The sequence below is a fragment of the Theropithecus gelada genome, chromosome 7b (genome assembly GCF_003255815.1).
Source record: "Theropithecus gelada isolate Dixy chromosome 7b, Tgel_1.0, whole genome shotgun sequence".
Lineage (NCBI taxonomy): Eukaryota > Metazoa > Chordata > Mammalia > Primates > Cercopithecidae > Theropithecus > Theropithecus gelada.
This window is the reverse complement of record NC_037675.1, coordinates 23,277,069-23,300,430: the sequence shown is the minus strand read 5'-3', so window position 1 is coordinate 23,300,430 and position 23,362 is coordinate 23,277,069. Positions and strand designations below refer to the sequence as shown.

General features: G+C 40.4%; 1 pseudogene and 6 gene segments (V, D, J or C); all 7 read right to left on the bottom strand.

The window, feature by feature from the left end:
• The window catches only part of LOC112629375, a 451,949-nt gene extending 430,590 nt beyond the window's left edge, over positions 1-21,359 (bottom strand). The window contains 2 exon segments of the V gene segment in view: positions 20,698-20,991; positions 21,194-21,359. Coding sequence covers positions 20,698-20,991; positions 21,194-21,248 — 349 coding nt within the window.
• Positions 1-23,362, bottom strand: part of LOC112629379 — an 881,832-nt gene that overhangs the window by 478,476 nt on the left and 379,994 nt on the right.
• Positions 1-23,362, bottom strand: part of LOC112629380 — a 766,638-nt gene that overhangs the window by 451,684 nt on the left and 291,592 nt on the right.
• The window catches only part of LOC112629366, a 772,346-nt gene that overhangs the window by 498,937 nt on the left and 250,047 nt on the right, over positions 1-23,362 (bottom strand).
• Positions 1-23,362, bottom strand: part of LOC112629369 — a 661,469-nt gene that overhangs the window by 463,925 nt on the left and 174,182 nt on the right.
• LOC112629376 overlaps positions 1-23,362 on the bottom strand; it is a 484,771-nt gene that overhangs the window by 447,610 nt on the left and 13,799 nt on the right.
• On the bottom strand, positions 11,217-16,833 carry LOC112629106 (annotated as a pseudogene).

The window sequence follows — 23,362 nt, the reverse complement described above, 5'->3', positions numbered from 1 at the left end:
TCATGTCCTATTTGTCAATCTTTCTTTTTGGTTAGCGTATTTTGTATACATATTTTTAAATACACTGATTAATCTATTCCATATATATATGTATTTATTGTATATATTCCATATATATATATTTGTTCTCTCTCTCTGAAACTTACATCTCTCAGCATGCATATGGTCTACAATGTCTATTAAATCCATTGGTATTTTATTATATTTATTTCAAAGTACATCCGATAAATCCAACACCGGGATAGTCTCTTTTTGGGTTTGTTTTATTAACTGTTTTCTCTTTTGACCATAGGTCACATTTTTGTATGTATGGTTTAATCTCCCAGTGGTTCTTTGCACTTCTTGTATTTGGATAAACCATTTCTTCTAATTATTTTTTAATTTATTTTTTATTCATTTGTGGGGTTTTATTTCTTTTTTGCCCTCTTGAGGATATGACTTTGATTATAGTTTATTGCAATCTGGTTTGGCTCCGGGTGCTTTCAGAGATGGATTCTGTATGAGTTCCTTCGTTACAGAGAGTCTGTATGACAGCTTTCTTGGCTGCTGGTTGTAGTAGCAATGTTCTCAGTACGTGAGCAAGCTCATTGTCTCCTGTGGGGCTTGAATGGCAGAGATATCTAGATGCTTGTCTCATTCTCCAGTGGTGTGCACCCTTTTATTTATTTACTTTTTTTCCCCAGTATTTTATTCACTGGGTGGAATAGTTCGAGCTTCAGACCAGTAAGAGATGTCCAAGGGGAACAACAACAACAACAAAAAACTGTGGCTAAAGCAGATGGGTAAATGCAATATTTAGTGGTGGGCAGAGGTCCCAGTCTTGACAGAAGCAGCTGGGGGAACTCTCAGTGAAACGCACTGAGTCCTTTTCAAGGGGAAGGGAGAGAGCCACCTCAGCTACCCTGCCAGTCCAGCAGGAAAGTGATCCACCTCCCAGTCATACTCCTGGCCCAGTGTTCCTGCTCTACAGATCATATAGGCACCTCTTCTTCACCCGCAAGAGTGCTGATGTTCCATGTAGACAGGGATTGTGACTCTCCCTCTTGTGTAAGCCTGAACTTGGAAGGCATTTTTCCCTTGGGGATGCAATTACCTGGAAGTATTCCAGAAAGGTTGCCTACAGATGCACCCACCCTGAGCTTCTATGGGAGAAGCTCCAGCTGTGTCTGCAGTGGTGGATGAGGGGGAAACAGAATTCTACTTTTCAAGATGCTTCTCTAGCACCAGGGCTGACTGACTGTTAAGTTAGAGCCACAAGATTTCCCTGCTGAGCGCAGCACTGCACCTGTGCCCCTGTTGAAAGAAACTTCCCCAAAGCAGAAAATTCTGGGACTCAAGACCGGCCATCTGGAATCTTTTGTCCCACAGGGTGCTCCCTTGATGTGGTGCACTCCCTTTGCCCCTAGAAGTAGGAGTCCCTGAGAGTCAGACTACTGTGAATGCTGCTGCTCCTCTGAATCTGGACACTCAGTGGGACTGATGCCTCCAGGCTGGTGCTGCAGAATGTCTGCAGGTGATCTAGTGATGTGACCTGTTGTCAAGTCTCCCAGAAGTGCCTACCAGCACCAGCTCTGATGGGAGTGGCAGGAGAGTGACTTAGACTCTGAGAGATTGCTTGGTTATGAATAGCTTTAGCGTGTTGGCTTTCTCAAATGCCGGTTTTACTAGTAAATGAACTGATCATGTGGACAGGCTGAGGACCTCCTGGTTAGCCAGGGTGCTGCAGGCAATGGTGATAGTTGAGGTCACACTCAAGTTTCCTCTTTCTTGGTGCTGTTTTATTCTGTCTACAAATGCTGTAAAGGATTGCGTTGGTTGGCCTCCAGCCAGGAGATAGTGCTTGCAAAGGAGCACCAACTGTGGTAATAATGGTGGGATCTGTGCTTGCGTTATGCTACCGGGAGAGGTACTCTGTTGTCTCAAGCAACAGGAAGGGCGATATAGCTCCCAAAAGACTCAGTCTTTGTGTTAAGCAACCAGAGCTGGTGGAGGGGCAAAGCTAGGTGGGGCTAGGTTAGGGAAGTCCATGTTCTGTGTGCTGGCACAAGCAGAGGCACAAGCTGGCACAAGCAGAAGAGCAGAGCTGCCTCTGTTGCAACAGAAGGCACTTCCCCATGTGTCCTCTTCCACATGGGGAGTAGGGAGTAGCAGGCAGCAGTAAGCCTCCCTCAGCCCCCACAAACTTGGCAAGGCAGGTCTCACACCTGCAGTGTTTCACTATTAGCAGCTAGCTAGATTCCAAGCAGTCTACACTCAGAACTCATAGCTTCTCTGGCCATAAGCCTTCCCCACAGAGATAGAAATTGTGGTTTTTCAGGCCATGCCCCTCCTGATCCACCTGCAAAGCAGGGGCATTTAGCTCCTGTGCTACTGGTTATAGTACACTTTCCGCTTGTCCCTGAGTTCGGGCCAAGGGGGTTTATCCCCACTTGAGATTATATTTGCAAATCTCAGTTGGGAGCTTCTCTCAACCACCGCCTGAGCTAGCTGGCAGACGTCTGTGAGGTCCCCTGTGAGGATCAGAAATGGCTTCCCTCTGTCCCCACTGGAGACTGGGAAATGCATGCAAAGCACACCCCGATGCTGTTCCTTCTCGTGTATCCCCTGCAGCTCATTAAATCAGCTCTATGGCTTGGTTGGATTAAGGCTTTCCCTGTAGCCTGGATTGCCAGGTTCCCCAGTGGGCATGTATATCCCAGAAGCAGTTTCTAACCTTCTCACACCCTGGGGACTTACAGTTTTCCAAGTAGCTCACAGTGCAGTCTGCAACCTGCTGCTGCCTTTTTTTTTTTTTTTTTTTTTTTTTTTGAGATGGAGTCTTGCTCTGTCACCAAGTTGGAGTGCAGTGGTGTGATCTCAGCTCACTGCAAGCTCCGCCTTCCAGGTTCAAGCGATTCTCCTGCCTCAGCCTCCCGAGTATCTGGGACTACAAGCACGCACCACCATGCCCAGCTAAGTTTTGTATTTTTAGTAGAGGTAGGGTTTCACCATGTTGGCCAGGATGGTCTCGATCTCTTGACCTCATGATCCGCCCACCTCGACCTCCCACTCCCAATGTGCTGGAATTACTGGCATGAGCCACTGTGCCCGACTACCTGCTGCATCTTTTAAAGGGTATGTGGTTTCTTTCAGTTTTCTTGTTAAGTTCCTGTGTTGCTTCTTGGAAGAAAGTTCACGGTGTGAGTCTCTACACACTATTTTGTCTTCCCAAGTGGGAGAGGCATGTTGACGATGCCTCCAGTCCACCATCTTGGAGAAAACAAAAACCAGAAAGAACCTTGACCCTGTTTTTAATGAAATAGCTTGAAGGGAAAGTAGATACCTAAGAAGAATGGAATAGGTCTCTAAGAAGAAAGCACTAAACATTCATATTTTATAGATTCACAGCAATAGTTGGGGCAATGTTCAATTATTACTTGTGTCATTTTCTCCTTGGGTACAGATAATAATCCCTAATAATTCCAGACACAACTTTTTTTTTTTTTTTTTTTTTTTTGAGACGGAGTCTCGCTCTGTCACCCAGGCTGGAGTGCAGTGGCCAGATCTCAGCTCACTGCAAGCTCCGCCTCCTGGGTTTACGCCATTCTCCTGCCTCAGCCTCTCGAGTAGCTGGGACTACAGGCGCCCGTCACCTCCCCCGGCTAGTTTTTTGTATTTTTTAGTAGAGACGGGGTTTCACCGGGTTAGCCAGGATGGTCTCGATCTCCTGACCTCGTGATCCGCCCGTCTCGGCCTCCCAAAGTGCTGGGATTACAGGCTTGAGCCACCGCGCCCCGCCTCAGGCACAACTTTTAAGTAGAAAAATCTGAGGTCTCTTCCTTGCGCATGCCTTTATAGTTCTCATGGGACAGAGAACATCTTCCTAGAAAGTCCTCTCTACTCTCCTTTATTCCTTTATCTGAATCAGTTCTATTAAGCCTCCAAGACACAATTAGCATGCCATCTTATAAACATGATAATGCATGTTAGAAACGTTATCTGACGTGGCTTTTTTCAAATAATCTGTGATAAATAATCAGTGTTTTCACCAATTTATCATGGACCACTACAACTGTAAAATACAACACAAATAAATTACTTTGACTTTTGTTTCCTTGATAAATGTACACTGCTTCAGAAATTGATCTTCAAATTAAAAAGCTGGACAAAATAAAGGAAATTTTCAGACCTTGGACTGCAGATAATACGGAGATAATGGAAATAAATGAAGTGAGTCCTAACATCGCTTCCACTTATTTCCTGGAGGCAGTTTCTAGGCAACAGCACAGGGAGGATTAACCACGACACAGCACAGCTGCCTCATTGTATTGAGGAATAGAATAGGAGATTGGGGATCCTAAAGCATCTAGAAGGTATGAATAAGTGTACCAGAGAGGAGGAATTTGGGGAGAGAGAAAAAGAGAGACAGACAAAGAGAAAGAGGAGGAGAGAGAGATTCAGAAGATAACTCTGGCTCTGGAGGGGTCACTCTCCGTCTTTGGATGATCTGTATATGTATGACAGGAAACTCAGACAAAGAGAAGCAACAGGCCAAATAATTTCCAGAGTTCACACAGTGCTGGGCATAGTTTGTATACTAGCATCCAAGATTCAAGAGATATTGTAATGCATGGGACAGGCACTAGAATCCTCAGAAAGGTGATAAATTAGTAGTGAGTTAAATTAGTCCCAGAATAAAGGCCGTTCAGATAAAAATTAAAAGAAATCTCAAAAAATCAAAATGATACGCAAATTATTTTAATGATGAATACAATGTCCAATTGTGTTTAAAGTAATATAACAAAATTGGGCATCCAACAACGTAAAATACATAATATCTAGCACCCAATCAAAATTATCAAGCAGGCGAAGAACCAGGAAAATAAAGTCTATAACCAGGAGAAAGAAATGGAATTTAAAATGATGCAGATTATATAATTATTATAAAAGGACTTTAAAACAGTGCATATAAACTACATATATACAATAAAAATGAATTCAAGGATGTAAAGAAATGCAGAAACATAAGGAGGAGGAAAATGGAAGACATAAAAAGATCCAAGCGGAACTTGTAGGAATAAAAAACAATTAAATGAATAAAATGAAAAATAAGTTGGACAAGATTAACAGCAGATTAGAAATCACAGGAAAAAAAGCTTAGAGAACTTGAAGAAAAAGCAGTAGAAATGATCTAAACTGAAGTAAAGAAAAAAGATTTAAAAAAAAGAAATAGTGCTCCTGAACTCTACAAAATCATAGTCTAAAATAGGTGTAACTGAGGCCTCAGAAGAAGACAGGGAGAGAAAGAAAGATACTTAAAGAAATACTGGCTGAAAATTTTTCATAGATACAAAGAAGAAATATGGAGAAAATTACCCCAAGCCTCATTGTAATCAAATTTCTGAAAACCAGTAATAAAAGGGAAAATTTTAACAGCAATTAGGGTGACAGGATAGAAAGATAAGGAAAGACAGTTTAGGTACAGGGAGTCAAAGCTAAGAATAACAGCCAGCTTTTCATCAGAAACAATGTATGTCAGAACAGAACTTTAAAGTGCTAAAAAAAAAAAAAAAAAAAAAAAAACCTTTAAAAGATAATATTTTAACGAAAAACCATAAAACTGCATTGTGGGGCTTTTATGCAGAATAAAAATGTGTTGACAACAATAGCACAAAGAATGGAGGTGAAATGCTGTAAATTTATTACACTGTGTGTGAAATGGTAAAATATTATTCAAAGTCATATTGTGATAAACTGAATTTGTAAACCATCAGTTCTCAAACATGTTGGTCGCAGGATCCCTTTATAGTTTTACTGAGAGTTTCCAAGAAGACTCTAAAGAGGTTTTGTTTATGTGGAATAGAGATAGAGGTAGGAATATATTCCATTAACCATCAGAGTGATGACCTTATCACGTACCTTGTAGACCGGAAACCTTGCATATACGCCTGCGAGACTCTGAAAGTAAAAAAGGATAGTAATGTCTTATTATTATTATAAAAATAGTTTTGGAATGCCAGACTCCCTAAAAGGTCTGTCTAGGGTTCCCTGGACCATACTTGGATGACAGCAGTCTTACACCTTTAGCCTTTATGAGAAATAGGTAACCTTACTTTAGTAACTTGACTTTTGAGATGCCATCTTTTTATTTTTTGTTTCTTTTACAATGCCATGTTTAGATGCTTACTACTACACACTTCTCTTCATTACAGAGGCATTTGTTTTACTGTAACTGTCTCTGTTTATCTGTTTTATTAGGGATTTCAGGAATCTCAGTTAAAGGTTCTGGTTTCTCCACATCTGTTGGCCTATTTGTCTAACGCTTTTAAAATTATTTGTGCTAATGAAACAAGACCAGCAGAATTCATAGCTCATAATTTCTCTAGGATTGGATTTACTTTATGCAAGGTATGGTTGTAGTATAGTAAGAAGTTAAAGCATAGTTCTTTGCTTACACAAACCATTTTAAAGCATTAGGACTGTGTTACTGAGGACCACTATAGTATTTTTTTACACAGGCTCTGATGGGAAGTGCTGTCAATATAATAACAATAGCTATGGCAAAAATAAAGTGAACATAAAAATAATCTTCAAATAATAAATATTGATCCTAAATGAATTTTCTCACCAATTAAAATTGCCTACACATTTCAATTCCTAGTAAAATTATGGTCTTGAGTACAGTTACCATGCTGACAAGATTCTCTGGCTGGACAGATCATCTAGCCGCTCTTAAATCACTATGCATGCTCAGGAATCCCCAGGCTCAAGTACTCATTCCAGAAATTCAGACTTACATGATATGCAAAGCTCTGCAAAAAAAACACATAAACCAAAACAAAACACAATTTCTGCCTCAAATTGCTTTCACTTAAGTGAAGAGCAGATAGTAAAGCAAATTCTAATCGCTGTCTGTACTCCTGTTAGCCCAGGCACAGGCTTTTGCAATGAAGGGTCAGACTAGGAACAGATACTGGATGTATTTAGCACTAGCCAAATAAAGACTGTGTGAATACCTTCTTTACAATGTTCAGATTTATTTTGGTCCTTCTATCTCCCTCTTCTTTTCCTAGTCTTCATATCTAGATGTTTAACTTCCAGTGCTCAGGTGTCTAATACCTGAGTTTGTGGAAGTCAACAATGTAAGGATAGAAGGTAGCACTTACCTTCAGTTTGGTAGCACTTACCTTCAGTGTCCAGACATCCACCTAGTCTGTTCCCCATTCTTTCAATTTCATCACACTAGTTCTGTGGCTAGCTTCCAGAAAGATTTAGTATAATAGAGCCTTTGGAATAAAAAGTTAAGTTTTACATTAATATAGTTAAATTCTATTAAACTGGGCTTCAAAATCAAAAAGTTCTCCATTTTGCTTAACAGTTAAATTACTTGAGTAGTGGTTTCTGGAATTTGATCAATTTGAAACTTATTTCATTGTGATTCATTTGTAGTTCTTGAAGCCCATTGTTCCCCATTACCTCTTATAGCCTTCTTTGAAATTTTCAATATGGAGTCTAGGATATAAAGGTAAAATAAAGGCTGCCTGACCTTTAAAAGACTCTTTTTCTTGTCTCTTTCTTACTTCCAAAAGCAGATTTTTTGGAGATGCAGTGATTATTTTCTTCTACAATTCAGTTTTTGCTCCAGAAGTCCCATAGAGCAGAGGCAGTACAGTCCTTGAGCTTGCTAGGAACAATGTTGAAATAAAATCACTCAACTCTACATAGCCCCATAAATGTCTTGTTACGTATTGTGAGAGACACAAAAGTGTAAGCACATTTAGAAAAAAAATGTATATTTGGGAGGAGATAACGTATATACTTATAATAAGGTAATTGGGTATAAAGAGCTTGGATGAGAACAGTGAGCTTTACCCTTGGCTAAGCACCCTGGCTTAGGTCCCCTCACTTCTCTGAACCTCAGTTTTTAATCTACAAAATGAGATTAGTTCTTTGTACCTTGCCTTGTTCATAATGTTATTATAAAGAGTGAATGAGATAGTGCTAAAAATTAGCCGGGCGCAGTGGCGGGCGCCTGTAGTCCCAGCTACTCGGGAGGCTGAGGCAGGAGAATGGCGTGAACCCGGGAGGCGGAGCTTGCAGTGAGCCGAGATTGCGCCACTGCACTCCAGCCTGGGCGACAGAGCAAGACTCCGTCTCAAAAAAAAAAAAAAAAAAAAAGAAAGTGCACCGTAAAATTAAGTCAACTATATTTTAAAACATACATAAAATATATAAAACTATATTTCAAAATTTTTTTTAAAAAAAGTCTTTTTGAAATATATTTAAAACATTTTTTTGGTAATTTATCAGAAGGGAGAGATCACTGTGAGCTGGGGTGACCAGAAAATTCTTCACAAGATCATAATGATCTGAGATAGCCTCTAGGATTGGGAGAAACAATTATGGTAAGCATTCAGACAGGTGTAATGATGGGAGCAAAGGACTATGAGCAGAGCTGTTAATGGAGGACAGTAAATGTCTCCCAAACTCATTCACAAGTTAGACTTAATCTGATGAAGCAGAAATTTCGTGACTACTGTAGAGGCCATCGAGAGATACACCATGAGTGTTAATTAACCTTACTCCTATAGGAAAAGGATGGTCATTGAAGGTTGTTAAACAGAGGACTGATGTGATTGATGCTGTGTTTCTTAAAAGAGTAAGTCATTTGTAGGGTATGAGAGCAGATTATGGGGAGGAAATGCTGGAAGGAGGGAGGCCAGTTAAAAGCCTGTCACAGAAAACCATGTGTAACATGCTTGTATTAGACCATTCTCACACTGCTATAAAGAACTACTTGAGATTGGGTGTTATGAAGAAAAGAGGTTTAATTGACTCACAGTTCTGTAGGCTATACTGGAGGCATGGCTGGGGAGGCCTTAGGAAACTCAGAAAATCATGGCAGAAGGTGAAGGAGAAGCAAGTACCTTTTCACATGCCCAACAGGAGACAGAGAGAGAGGAAGCAAAGAGGGAGGTGCCACACACCTTCAAACAACCAGATCTCTTGAGAACTCTATCATGAGAGAGCACTAGGCGGATGGTGCTAAACCATTAGAAGCCACCTCCATGATCCAGTCACCTCCCACCAGACCCTGCCTCCAACACTGGGAATTACAATTCAACATTAGATTTGAGTGGAGACAAAGAGAAAAACCATGTAAATATCAAAGATCTAATCTCAGAGCAGTAATTAGTAAGCTACACAGGAAAGTTCAAGTCCATCTAATAACACACTAGATCCTAGGACCTGGGACCAGTGCATCTTTTTAAACATGTAGCTCAGTCCTTTGTTGAGAAAACAATTACGAAGCATCTTTTAAATGAAGGCTAATGTGAAGGGCAGTGGGGCTATGAAGATGGATTGAATAAGAATTATGTTCTCAAAATTTAGGCAATGGGATGGATAAGGTTTCTTTTAAAAACTTTTAAAGTATAATATAGATTCAGTAAAGTGCACAGAACTTAAGTGTAGAGCTTGGTGAATTTTCACGAAGTGAAATCGCCTATGTAACCAGCACCCAAATTGAGAACCAGCGTTGCCAACATCCAAAAACCTCCCTTGTACTCTTTCCAAGTCACTATCTCCTTATAAAGATAGCTCCTATCTTCACTCTCCTGACTTACAACTTCATAGCTTAGTCTTGCCTTTTTTTTGAATTTCTTTTGCTTTCATTTTTCACTCAGTAATATTTGTGTGATTCAATCTGCCTTGAGCATATGGCAAATTTATTCATTCTCATTGCTGGGTAGTATTTCATTATCATAATTCATTTATCTTTGAAACTGTTGATGTGCATCTGAGTTGTTTTCCATTTTTAGGATATTATAATCACTGATGTAATACATGTTCTTATTCTTGTACATGTTTTACAAATGAATATATGTAACTTTTTACCGGGCATATAGGTAGAAATGGAATTTCTGCATCACAGGGAATGCACATGTTCAGCTGTAGTAAATATTGCCAAATGTTTTTTGAAATTGTGCCAGTTGACATTCCTTCCAACTGAATACATGAATTTCTGTTGCTCCATGTTCTTGTCAACATTTAGTGTAGTCTTTTTCACTTTAGCCATTCTGATCATGGTATAGTTATAGATATGAATTTTCGGAACCATAATGCAACATATCAAGTGGTAAGCAGGAACAAAGGTTAAAGAGTGATTGAGAAGTTTAGAGAAGGAAAGATTACACACATTGTATCTTTGCATCAGGACAGCTGTGTCTTGTAAGATAAGAATGGTGACTGTACGTTATCCAGGACCACTCTGCATTTTAATAGTTGTTCTTATAAATTATGAAATGACAATATTCAATGTCTAGGCCACATCTTCTAGACTATCAACCAGCAAAACAGATGTCTTTTCTCAACTACTGTGTTCTACACTTTCCTTTCCGAAAGCACAGTCATAGGAGGTTGAGACAGAAGTTTAGCCTGTGGAGATGGAGAAAGGACATTCTGTGCAATGGGGACAATTTAAGCAGAGACACAGATCCGTATCCAGACACAGTGGCATCCATATTACTGTTAACAAGCAGAAGAGTGAGGAGGTGTCTGCGCTTTGCTGGTGAATGAAATCTTCTCCTAGCTTCCTGGAGCAGGTTATAAATCTCCTCTCTTTTCTATGACAGCTTGCATTTAAACTGAACACAGGATGAGAATATCTTCTTTGTCAATAATTACCTCATCTTACAAAATATATTAATTCAACAATCAGTAATATTTCAAGTACATTTTAAAAGTGTTTATGTACTCTTAGAGTAAGAGAGGAAAATCTCCATAACCTATATTTATTGCTTCACGAGTCATCTTTTAGGTGTATATTTGCTCAAGGGAAAAATGTCATTTCTTTGTTAGCTTTTATCTTGATGTGTGGGACTTCACTGGGTTGTTTATTTAAATATTGTGAAAGACTGAAACCAAACTGGTTTGAAGGCTGATGTGAATATTGATTACATCTTAGAGCATTTCTTCTTTGGTCTGTTGGCAAATATGAGAAAATGTACCTTAAATTACCTAGTTAGGGCAATTAAAGCAGCCCTGCCTGCCCCCTGAAAACACTTTTATGTTAAACATCCCTCATGTGCTGTTTCTCTACAGGGCCTGGGGCCTATCAGCAGGGTGGGTACTGGTGGGGGAGCAGCTGCAAATGGGGATATTTACCGGAGCTGCAAATAGGGATATAGGGCCCTGTTGGGGTGATTTTCAACCAGAGCCAAGATGTCCTTGCCTTATCAATAAGTTTTGGCTCTTTCCTTTGAAAAACGCGTCAAGGAACACTGTGGTGTTTTGAAACTGGCACATGATTGAAAATCTGATTTAGGTCCTGAACAAATTCCACCCTTTCCATTAACATTGGCTGTCACAAACCGAGTCTCTACTGTGTCGACATGCCATGCTAGGCACTGTGTGAAAATAAAATCACTGTGTCTGTATAAAATCATGTATAGTTTAATTTAAACATATAGGTGTAATGTAAATATGTATAATTTTAATTCTCAACTCGACTTCAAGAGGTAAATTCTATTATCACCATTTAATGGATGAGGAAATTGAGACATCAATAGGCTAAAGAATCAAAAGTCACGCTGCACTGGAGATGACAGGATTTGAATCTAGCCAATTTCTATTTTTAATTTTATTAAAGAAAATTTCTCAAATGTATAGAAAAGTACACAGTATGGAACAATGAAATTCCATGTACCCATCCCCCATGTTCATCAAATATTGATTCTTGGTCAATCTTGTTTTATTTATGCCCCAATTGCATTTAGCCATTCAATTGTTTTTTTAAACCCATTCATACATTTTTAAAATATCATATTATTTTGCTTTTGCTTATTTTAGTACTATCACTAAATTTTGACATTTTTTAAAACACAACCAAATTAGTGAATGTGTTCACATTTTCAATTATTTTACAGCTTGTCTGATTCAGAATCCACCTAAGAGTCACATATTGTGATTTGTGGACATGTTTTCTAAAGAGAAAACATTCAAAATTTATTTTCCAACAGATAACAGCAGCAGCACAGCTACAGGAGTTTCTCCAAAGATCATACATTCACAAGGCATTATTAGCTCAACAGTGAAAAAGTCACTGGTGTGTTCTCTGTAACAATATCCTCTTCACAGTATAAACGGATACCATTATTGTGTTCACTTACAATACCAGAAGAAAAGGCACAAATGGCAAAAAAAAAAGGGGGGGGGTGTTTGGGGGGAAGCCTAAAATCAGGTGCAATAACCAACAGGCAAAACATTAGCTAACAGTCTCCATCTACATTTCAATCAGGGCCTTCCACATACAGGGGACAGACTTCTCCCAGAAGTTAGGGTTTTTCTTTCTCCTTTTTTGTTAAACCATTACAGAGATGTTTCATTTGCTCAATATCATTACATATACAAAAGGAGATTACAAATAAAGGAATCACAAAACACCTTGAACATCCAACTCTGTCCACCAATACATTGACTTTTAGGTTTAAGACAGAACCTGGGAATTCTTCAGCGGTCTTAAACTAGGAAAATAGAGACTATAGCTAATAAACAGATAAATAAAGTAGATAAAGTAAAAGCTTTCCTATCCAGGACTCACCTGTTCCAACTTCATAGCCTTCATAAAATCCTCAAGAAAAAATAATTTTCCTAAGTTGTACCAAATAAACAAAACAAAAAAATAGTATGTAAACCTATGGCAGGAAACACACCCTTCCATGAGTTTCTTCTTAAGAATGAAAACCCAGTTTTTCAATAGGGTAGGCGCTGGCAAACTAAATTAAGTCACCTGAGATTCCCTGTTCAGGTGTCCACCTCAGGTTCGGGAAGAAAAAGGCGTTTGGGAAGTATGAAGAGGACATTGGCACTCTTGTGGCTCTGACTGAACTGCATTTGAATAAGCAGCAACACACACAATGAATCCCTAAGCACTAACATAAGTCCATCTGAGGGCATCCTACTTAAGGTTCTAAGGTTGAAGCAATTTTATAATTGTACAACCTTAGTTTTCTGTTCTTTTTAAAGTATATTAAAAAAAAAAAGACGTGAACAGGGTTGGGGGAATATAAAACAGTTTCCTAAATAGATGACAGATCATGTCTGTTTACCTGCATACAGTTACCAGTACCCTTTGCCCCAATTAGGCTAAGTAGTGTGTCTTCCACTGTGGTTCAATAAGTTCCAATGGTTCCACCTTGAAATAGATAATGGTCTTAGAAAAAGTCACCCTAGGTTGTACGAAAGTCCTATGTATACAGTTTGTTACAAGTAACAAGGCTACTTTGCAAGACCTGCTGCTTTCAAAAAAAAAAAAAAAAAAATCTAGCGTATATTTGTTTGGGTATAATTTTTTTCATTTTCATTTCAGTCGTGCTTGAGGTGGTGGTCATGACCTTCATAAACATCATTTGCATACCCTTCAGAAAAAGAAGGCCAGGCGCAGGAAGCTCATGCCTCTAATCCCAGCACTCTGGGAGGCCGAGGCAGGCAGATCATGAGGTCAGGAGTTCGAGACCAGCCTGGCCAATATGATGAAACCCCGTCTCTACTAAAAATACAAAACTTAGCTGCATGCAGTGGCACATGCCTGTAGTCCCAGTTACTCGGGAGGCTGAGGCAGGAAAATTGCTTGAACCTGGGAGGCGGAGATTGCAGTGAGCTGAGATCGTGCCACTGCACTCCAGCCTCCAGAGCAAGACTCCATCTCAAAAAATAAATAAATAAATAAAAAAGAAGGAAAAGAGGAGGAGATGGGTCTTTAAAAAAAAAAAAGAAAAGAAAAGAAAAGGCAGATTCTAGAGATTTAACTCTGTCTGTATTTATCCTTCCAGGCAAGTTAAGCTAAGCTAAAAAAAAAAATTAAAAGAAAAAGAAAAAGACAAACGAAATAAAAGAAAAAAAAAGAAGACTGCAACCTTGTTTTCTTCCAGGAAGTGAGGGAACTGGTGTTTGGGAATGCTGTCAATTGCACCTGGTTTTTCCACATCCACAATGACTCCTGATTGGGAGCCATCATCTTGCAGATGGTGGTGTTATTCATGATTGAGACAGCCCCCAAGGAAACCAGGAAGGTAGGAATACAGCTACTCTGGATCACAAAATTGCTCACTGGTTTTCACTGCCAGACCACCGTCAAGTGTAGGGGTATACTGGTTCCTTACAACAGGGTCCACATTCACCAAAGGATTTCCTTAGGGGCTGGGATTTCCTTAGGAAACATTTTTGAGACTCTTTTTCATTTTGTGCCTAATAGAGCCATGGTGTTCTTCAGGACCAGGTTCCTCCCATGGTGTGCTGAGTTATTGTTCACCCCATGTGTCATATAGTAGACCCTCAAGTTGCCTTTGGTGGTAAAAACTGTTCCACAAATGTCGCATGCAAAAGGCTTCTCTCAGGTGTGAGTCTGTCCTTGAGTCTGAAAAGACTAGTGGACAAGAAGTTCTTCCCACACTGGGTGCAGCCGTGTTGCTTGACCTGACGGTGTAGCTGGGCATCTAACAAAGGGGTCATCAATGGAGACAAGATTGAGGGTCCTACAAATATGCCTGGAACTCCAAGTTTGACATATGTTGGCTGGGCTCAGATAAAGTTGAAGGGAGATTGCTCCGACCTTCCATCTCTGCATCTGTTCTCAAAGCACTCTGATTTGCCCCCAGCATCAGGAGACATTGACTTGATGATTTGTGCCTCACTATTGACCAGAGACAGTGCTTGGAAGGACCTGGTTTCCATGGTGTCTGAACTTGGTTCTCACACTCCTGGTCTCGTTTCAGTGAGGATGAGTTTTTGGTCAAGACATTGCTCTCCACTGAACCATTTTTCGGCTGCTCTGGCACTGCAAGCCAAAAGGGATAGGACCCAATCCCCCCACCTGGGGCATCCAAGGAAGTCATCGTGCAAAGAGGTACAGTGATCTTTGAGGAGCTGCTTGGGCCCTCCTGGGAGCTGACTTCTATCAGTGCTTTTGAGGACATCATCATAGCAGATGGCACTTGTACTGCCATCCTCACTGATTGTCATTGGATCAGGACCATAAGGTCACAGGGATCCTCTGGCAAGGGAATATTTGGAATATGACTGCCCATGTGCATCTGAATATGCTGCTGCAATATCACAGCATTGGTAACTCTGGCAGATGGGGCATGAATGCTGCCTCTTTATGGGTGTGTTGGTTCAGTGAACCCCAAGGTGCGTCTGCAAGTTGCCTTTGGTAGAAAAAGCTCAGCCACAAATCTTATACTGGAATGGTCACTCCCTGCTGTGTGGCTGCCTGTACAGTAATATATTTTGAGAGCGCTTAGGAATCAGTAGAAAATGAAGCCAGTGGTGCCTTGTGGATGTTCTCAAACAGCTACAGTAATTTTAGGGTCCCTGGTCCTGGCTGGGGGTCCCACTCACTTAGAAGCCACCAATCCTTGGTGAATTATTGTTTGTCCATACCTCAGGGAGGGTAAGCCTGCCCTCACTTACTGCAGAAGGACTAGGATGCAGGTCATTGGGCAATAGGCCATCCATGAGGTTCTTGGGGTTAGTCTTTGAAGAGAGATTCTGAGGTAGCCTTAGAGAGGAAGTTACAAGGACAAGTTTGCTGTCTAAAGAGAGACTTGATTCATCGATGGGGGCAGGTACAGAGTGCATATGGGTTGCCATTGCCTGTTGCCATTTTGTCCTGAAACTCAGAAAACAGCTGAGGGTTCACCTTCTCTTGGAGATGTTTGTGAACGTGTATGCTGAGGTTACCCTTGGTGGTGAAGCGATGACTACAGAGCACACGAAGGGTCTCTCTCCAGTGCTGGAGCAGAGGTGGATCTACGAGAAGCTATCAGTCCCCAAAACCTTGCTAGAGTACTTACACTTGTGCTTGGAGATGTTCTGTAGCTTTCCTTTCCCTTTCTTGGAGGGGTCTAATGCCATAGTGGAGAAAGGACCCCGGAAGAGCACCAACCCCAGAGCCTGAGGGAGCAAAGCACTCAGTATGGGAGACACGATGTTTTCCCAAACAGGGAAAGGGAAGAGAGTACCCTTTTCCCATCTGGCTTCAGAGCAAATGGCATCAGTCCTGGGGCAGAGTGGTGAAGGTAGAAGGGATGCTGGCGTGCGGTATCTTGGCTTGTTTCAAGGCATCCAGAGACAGACCTTGGTTTCCAGCCTTCTGGCTGAGCAAAACCACAGCTGCAGAAACTTGCTGGACATGCCCAAAGTCTTCAGGGTGTCAGCCCCTGCCCTGCCACAGTGGAGGACATGGGAGGCCCACATGTTCATCTCAATGTAGATCTTCTCGGTGAGATGGATCTGCTATAGCTGCTGTTGCAGATGCAAGATCTGCTCCAGGACCCATGGGATGCTGTTGGTGCTGGGCACAGGCTGGCAGTGCACCTGCACTCCACTGATTCACTGCCAACTTGGTGTCCCAGACAGCTTGCAGGGGCACCTTAGTGTTGGCTACTTTACCTGTGGGTAAATAGCTTATGTCCTTAGGTGTGGGTGGCAGGGCCATCTCTGTAAGTGCACCACAGACTCCACACCCGGCTTCTCTTTCATATCTCCTAAGCTGCCACTGTTCTCCTTCTGGCCATTTTTATTGCTTGGAATGGGTGACTGGTTGCTCAGTTTGGCTCCAGAGAGCTGTCATGGCTCCCACTGTCATTCCTGATGAGGACAAGGGGATTTTTAGTACAATTTTTCTTATATTCTAAGAACTCAAGAGATGCTAAAGAACTGCACAGTATTTCTCACAGGTGTCCAGTTCCTCCCGATGAAGCCATTTTACCATGTGGCTTTGTCCTTATTTGCTTCATCATCATTCCCTTGGTGATCCATGGGAGCACCCCAGGCCCCCACCACTGATGCCATTCAGGCTGCATCTGTGAACTCTGGATTCAGTTGCTGCTCGCCCTGGTCCCCCTCCAAGCTGGCATGCTGGAGTTTCGTCTGCTTGCACTTCTATATGGTGTGAGCATGGGGCACTGGGAAAGCCACAGTTCTGGCTGATATGTTTTTTAAAGGCTCTTTTAATCCATAGATCCCCTCATTCATTCTTTGTAGTTTGTGGGAAGAAAAAAAAGACCCAAGCTGTTTGTCTTGCAGAGTTTTTCATCCTATAAATTTTGCTTACCGTATACTTGTGATGGGTTTAATATGTTCTGCTGTCCTTTGTACTTACTATAAATTGGCGATGGGATCTAGAGGGCAGTATTTTGTTTAATACAGTGAACAGAAAACAAAGCTATTTTTCACTTCTGGGGAAGTCTATTGGATTGAGTTACTATTTCAAGTCCACCTAATATTTTCCCTCTGTTTGGAAATTCTGAAAGACACTGGAGGTTGTGGACTAACAATAGTGTGAAACATTAAGAATTCCACTCTACTTCTGGAAGAGTACACATTTGACAATTTACTGTTCACTCCCAAGGGTATCCAATTCTGATGGGGAAATTTCCTCTTTTCCAAAGAAAAGGAAATTTTAGTTGTGAAATCAGGTGGAAAAGTTCCTAATGCTACCATTTGGGGTTGAAGCAGCACCGAGCTGTTGAACTTGTATCTTCTTGTCTGTTAGAAGATGGAAATGAGGGCAAACACACAAAGGATGTAGGTGTTAAGCGGGTTGTACTAGGGGTCAGACAGAAGGCAACTACTACATGTAATAAAGAGGGATAAGAGTTAAGATTCAGAGATTCTTTGTATCACACATAATATGTCCCTAATATTTGCTTTCATTCTTTAAATAAATAAATAAATAAATACATAAATAAATAAATAAATAAATAAATAAATAAAGCTTACGACAGTGGATCAGGTCCAGAACAGAAGTTGCCTAAGTCAGGTGATTAAGGGCCCTGTACAGCTCATTAGCTTGACCAGCTCTCTCTGTGTGATACACTTTATCTGAACTCAGTCAAACTCTAGCCCAGGGATACTGGAACAATTCTGCAGTGAAGGCATCCATCGTATGCAAGATTAGAGGCTCTGAGATGTGGGGTATGAGAGTGACTAATTTCAGGGAACACCTGAAGAGGTTCCCTGATGAGGATCATTAGGAAGTAGCAGGGGCTGAAGCCTAGTGGTCATTATCATTGATTTTATTCATAGAGGCTGGAATAAGCCTCAGCTGTCTTGCAGGCTGTGATGGCTTCATCTCCCCAGCCCCTCATAAAGAGACTTCCTGTATTATAGCTCTCGTGCATTGGCCTGTCTACATCTAACAGCTTGTAGCCTGACTTAGATAGGACTCAGGAACAAATAACAAAGCTTCAATCTCTGGATACCCTTTCGGGACACCCACTCTACTTAGGAGAAGAATAGGGTTTACTGTGTCACTTTTGTTTATCCTCTGATGCCAAGGCCCAGTGCCTAGTGACACATCATCAAGCCTGTACCTTTTTAAAACACTTGGACAATCATACTCATTTCATTCTACTCTAGGCACCTACGAGCATTTGCATTTGCTACTCAGCTCTAGAGAGAACTCTAATATTGAATGAACCTTTCCCAGTTACAATGTTCTTAGTTCCTTTAGGAACAGATGAATTATATTAATTTTACAAGGGACAACCAGAATTACTAGAAAATCTGTCTCTCAACCTGCCTTAGAACTTAACAGGAGGAGCTGTGTCCTCTGGAGTTTCAGCCAGCTAGTCCAAGTTCAGTGTGACCTCATGCTTGTCAAATGGGAATCTTCTAATTTTTCTCATTCTCTCACGCTGGGGAAAGAAAGGATGTCTAATGCCTTGTGGAAAAAAAAAAAAAAACAATAAATTCAAATTCAAATAAAAATATTCACTTTTGAATTAGTACCTGTTCTGTCCCTTCCTCCTTCTCTCTTCCTCCCTTGTTCTTTCCTTCTTTGTCGTTCTTTCTTCCCTCTTCCTCTCCCCTTCCTCCTTCCCCTCTTCTTCTTTCTTTTCTCCCTCTCCTTCCATCTCCTCCTTTTCCTCTCCCTCTTCTTCTGCTGCCTGGCTACATAAAATAGTAGTTTCTGTGTATGGAAAGCAGGTGACTTCACAAGCCACTCTCCTCTCTGTCTGCTTCCTTTGGCTTCTTGTTACTACTGTTACATTATCATGCAACATGTGGAACAATATGGATATGTCTATAACAACTAATTGTCCTTTCGCAAAAAAGAAGGGCAGCTAATAAGTGTTAGGAACTCAAAAAGGTAGTGGACTCTGTGCTCTTGTGAGGCTAGTAAAACTTTGGAACTGCCTAATTAAATCTCTACATTTTACAAATGAGAGAACGGGTTCAGGGGAGTTATAACTTTCTCAAGGTCACATAGGTTGTTTGTGTAAAACTTTAATTCCCTCTGCCTACCATTCTATACTGGATATAGCCCACTAGAACACAGCCTTCATAAAGGCAGGAACCATGTCTGTCTTATTAACTAATGTTTCTCCAATGCTTACTATAGCTAAAAATACCTCCTAAATTAGGAATAAACTATGCTTAAGTTTCTCAAGCTGGAATATACCCATGGTACATGAAATCATGGGGAAAAAACAGGTATAGTTTCATGAGATGGTATTTCAGATTTGTTTGTCTTGAAGATGAGTTTATGTCTTGTAACTAATAATTTAAATTTTTACTTTTAAATTAACTCATACTGTGAAATGAATGGTAAATTTTTGTAAATTTTAAAAATAAAATACATATACATCAAAGCCATTATGTGTCCAAAGAGAACTTTTGACCTCTACGCCAGGGAGTGTAGTGTTTCCCAGATCTTCTCATGTTTATAGCTAAGCTAGAAATCCAGTTTTTAATGTGATACCTGTTTTCTTTTAATGTTAAAAACTCAGGTTTCTAAAAACTTGTGTTTTTAGAGCAAAAGAAATAAAAATCCCTGTTCCTGAGCACCTGTTGTAATATCCAAGGAAAATATATGTTTAGACAGGAAGTAGACACTGGACACACCATCCGGGTTCTGGTTGCCATAGCAGTTGTAATTCTGGCCCTAACCACTTCTCAGCTTCAAACTGGCCAGAACTCAAAGGGGAAAGGGTGAAGGCAAGATATTCAATAGGTTAGGACCAATTCCCACCTTACACATCTCTCTTCGTAGGCAGCCTCTAAATGAAAGCAAAATACTTAGATACTTTTAAAATATCATAATCATGTCACAAAAAGAGAGGAACCAGAGAAAGGAAATTTGAGAAACATTTCACATCTATTCTGATGTATAAGAGGTTGCTGGTATGATTATGGAAAGAAGTCTAAATTTAATTATTCTACCTCATTTAGTAATGATACCATTATTAAGAAAAATCAATGGAATGCATTTCTATTACACTTGGATTAAAGCATTCTACGTAATAATTAATGCATAAACGTATGAATCATTCTGAAAACTTAACAGCTTATGAATGGAATCATCCATTTGATCTGAAGATAATTGGATAGTTTCCCACCCTCAATAAAACCAACATGAGATTAATATATTTTGTTTTTGCACTTTTTGTTGCATAATTCTATATATGATATAAAAATATGTGCTATATATTCTGTCTCAATCTAAAGAATAGAAGACACCCATGCTTCTAATAAATGATATATCTAGACACTGTACATGAATTGAACTCAGGTTTCCTTGCCAAACCACCTGTGCTGACACAGCCCCAACTTGCTTCTTCCTGTCTGTGACGGAGTCTCTCCCCAGGAGCCCTGTCTCTTGTTGAGGTTTTTGTAGGGCTCCCACCGACACCCATCTCACTGTGGCTTCATTCAGAGCACAGAAGTATACTGCTGAGTCCACGACTTGTGAGGTTGTGATGGTGAGGTTGAAGGAACTGGTGGATTTCTGGAAGTTCGAAGAATACCGACCATTCATTTCATTTTGCTCATCAAAAGAGTTCTGACGAATAAGGAAAACCAATTCTCCACTTGGTGGTTGCTTGTACCAGAATAAGTAATAAGTAGTATCACGGGTTTCATACACACAGTCCAAGGTCACATCCTCCTTCTCCACCACAGAAATTTCAGTCTGAGCTTGAGTCACCTTCTGAGCCATGCTGGATCCTGCAGAAAAGAGGAAAAATAGACTGATCCCTTATTGGCAACACTGGGGATAAAATGGATTACGTGGCTTAGGACTTAGTACTCTGATTTCATTGCCTGTTACCCCTTCTTTCTAAGCCTCATGAGACTACAAAGGTCTGCCTCCCTCCACATCCTTCTGAGCTAACAGGAGTCTGAGTTCTGTGCTGGTGGTCCTGCTTACCAACACAGATGGAGGTTATGACTGCCCTCAGCAGGCTGGCAGTCAGCATGTTCATAGCTCTTCCCCTGAGTGAAATGTTCTGTGCTCCGTCTCAAATCCAGATCTTAATTCTCCACCTTGCACTCAAGAGGTACTAGCAAAGTTACCAGGCTGTGTGAGGCTTCTGCCTTTTACAGGAAGTATGGTTAACAGATGTATGATGAGTTTGACTGTGCCATGTCACATGCTTCCTGTATAGATGGAAGATCCTAGACTGTCCTAAGTACCAATTTTGTCTCAATATAACTTACTGGACTGTAAATATACAGTGGTAAAATTGAATCATGGTTAGTTAATTCATCTTTGGTGGAAAATGTGAGGCTTACAATTTATTATGAGCTATAGTGAATACATGGGATGATATAATTATGCACCTTTTGGTCTTACATATGTCTTTTTCTTCAGATAGAATCAAAGTGCAAACTAACCACACAAGAGTTTTCACTTTCTAGCAGGAAGGCAAAACTTTTAGTCTCAATCTTTGTTACTACTTTGCCAGTCATGGAATCCAGCAAAGGTTATGTAAGAAATAGTTTACTGTTAATAAATGATTTTATATCATACCTCTTGAGTCACCAAATCTGTTCAGTGTTTGCCATGTCAAGTAACAGCAGAGAAAAATACATACATGTTTATTTGCACATATATTTGTGTGTGTATGTGTGTAAACAAAAATAAATTCCAAAAATTCTACTCACTGCTCAAATGCAGGAGTTTCTGTTATAACTCAATATGTGTGCACCTGAAAATGCCCCTGCTATTCCAATCCTCACACATTAATTGTGGTGGAGATTAGGATAGGAAAAAAACCAAAAATATATAATTTATAACCAGTGCATTACCAAAAATCATAGGAATCCTATTAAAATGCCAACAGAATTCAATCTCCACTAGCTTTTGTCCCTTGCATCACAGTCATTAAACTCTTTGCAGTGTTAAATATTGGGACTTATGTTTCACCCCTTAGATACAGGTTCATAAGAGGTCCTATGTTTACAATAAGACTGGGTTCATCAAAGTTTTGTGTTATTATTCTTCATAAAAAATATATATTTTATTTGATTTATGGCTAGGGTAAGAAAAGAATGGGGGTGAGTGCTAGTGGGCATACATTTTCTTTGTGAGGTGGTGAAGATATTCTGGAATTAGATCACAATAATGATTGATAACTGTGAATGTACTAAAACCACTGAATTGCAGACTTAAAAGGATGAAGTTTAAGGTATGCGAATTGTATTTCAATAAAGCTGATTTTTTTAATGATAGAAGTGAAAATACTCATATTAATGATAGCTAAAGTGATTCTAGTGCTGCCGTGGAAAAGAGGACTGCGGGTTAGGGAACCTCCCAGTATCAGGACAAGCTAAGACTATTATAATATTTCAGTCTTAAAGAAGATGATCTCTATGGAATCCCAAATGCAGATTTACCATGAAGTATATTAGGCTTTGATTTTAGAGCCCCTTTCTACCCCAGAACCTAGAAACTTAAATTTATAATTTAATTTTCTTTTTCTTAAAGAGCGCCCCAGAAATCAAAGAAAAATCTTCGGGCTCTGCAAAACCTGTACCTTTTTATGTGTAAAACTCACAGGATCATGCAGGATAGAAAAAGGACAAACAGGCCGGGCGCGGTGGCTCAAGCCTGTAATCCCAGCACTTTGGGAGGCCGAGACGGGCGGATCACGAGGTCAGGAGATCAAGACCATCCTGGCTAACACAGTGAAACGCCGTCTCTACTAAAAAATACAAAAAACTAGCTGGGCGAGGTGGCGGGCGCCTGTAGTCCCAGGTACTCGGGAGGCTGAGGCAGGAGAATGGCGTGAACCCAGGAGGTGGAGCTTGCCGTGAGCTGAGATCCGGCCACTGCACTCCAGCCTAGGCAAGAGAGCCAGACTCCGCCTCCAAAAAAAAAAAAAAAAAAAAAAAAAAAAAGGACAAACAAGTCTCACAGAACTTCAAATATTAGGAAAAATTTCTCGTGGTGAGCTACATCCCTGAGAGTTTCGGTGAGGGGCCCACATTTCTGTTTTATGCTCTTTGATGTAGAGAAATATGAGATTATTTTCTCCATTTCAGGTCCCAGTGAACAAAACTCCATGTTCATTCACCTCTTTTTTATAAAGTCTTT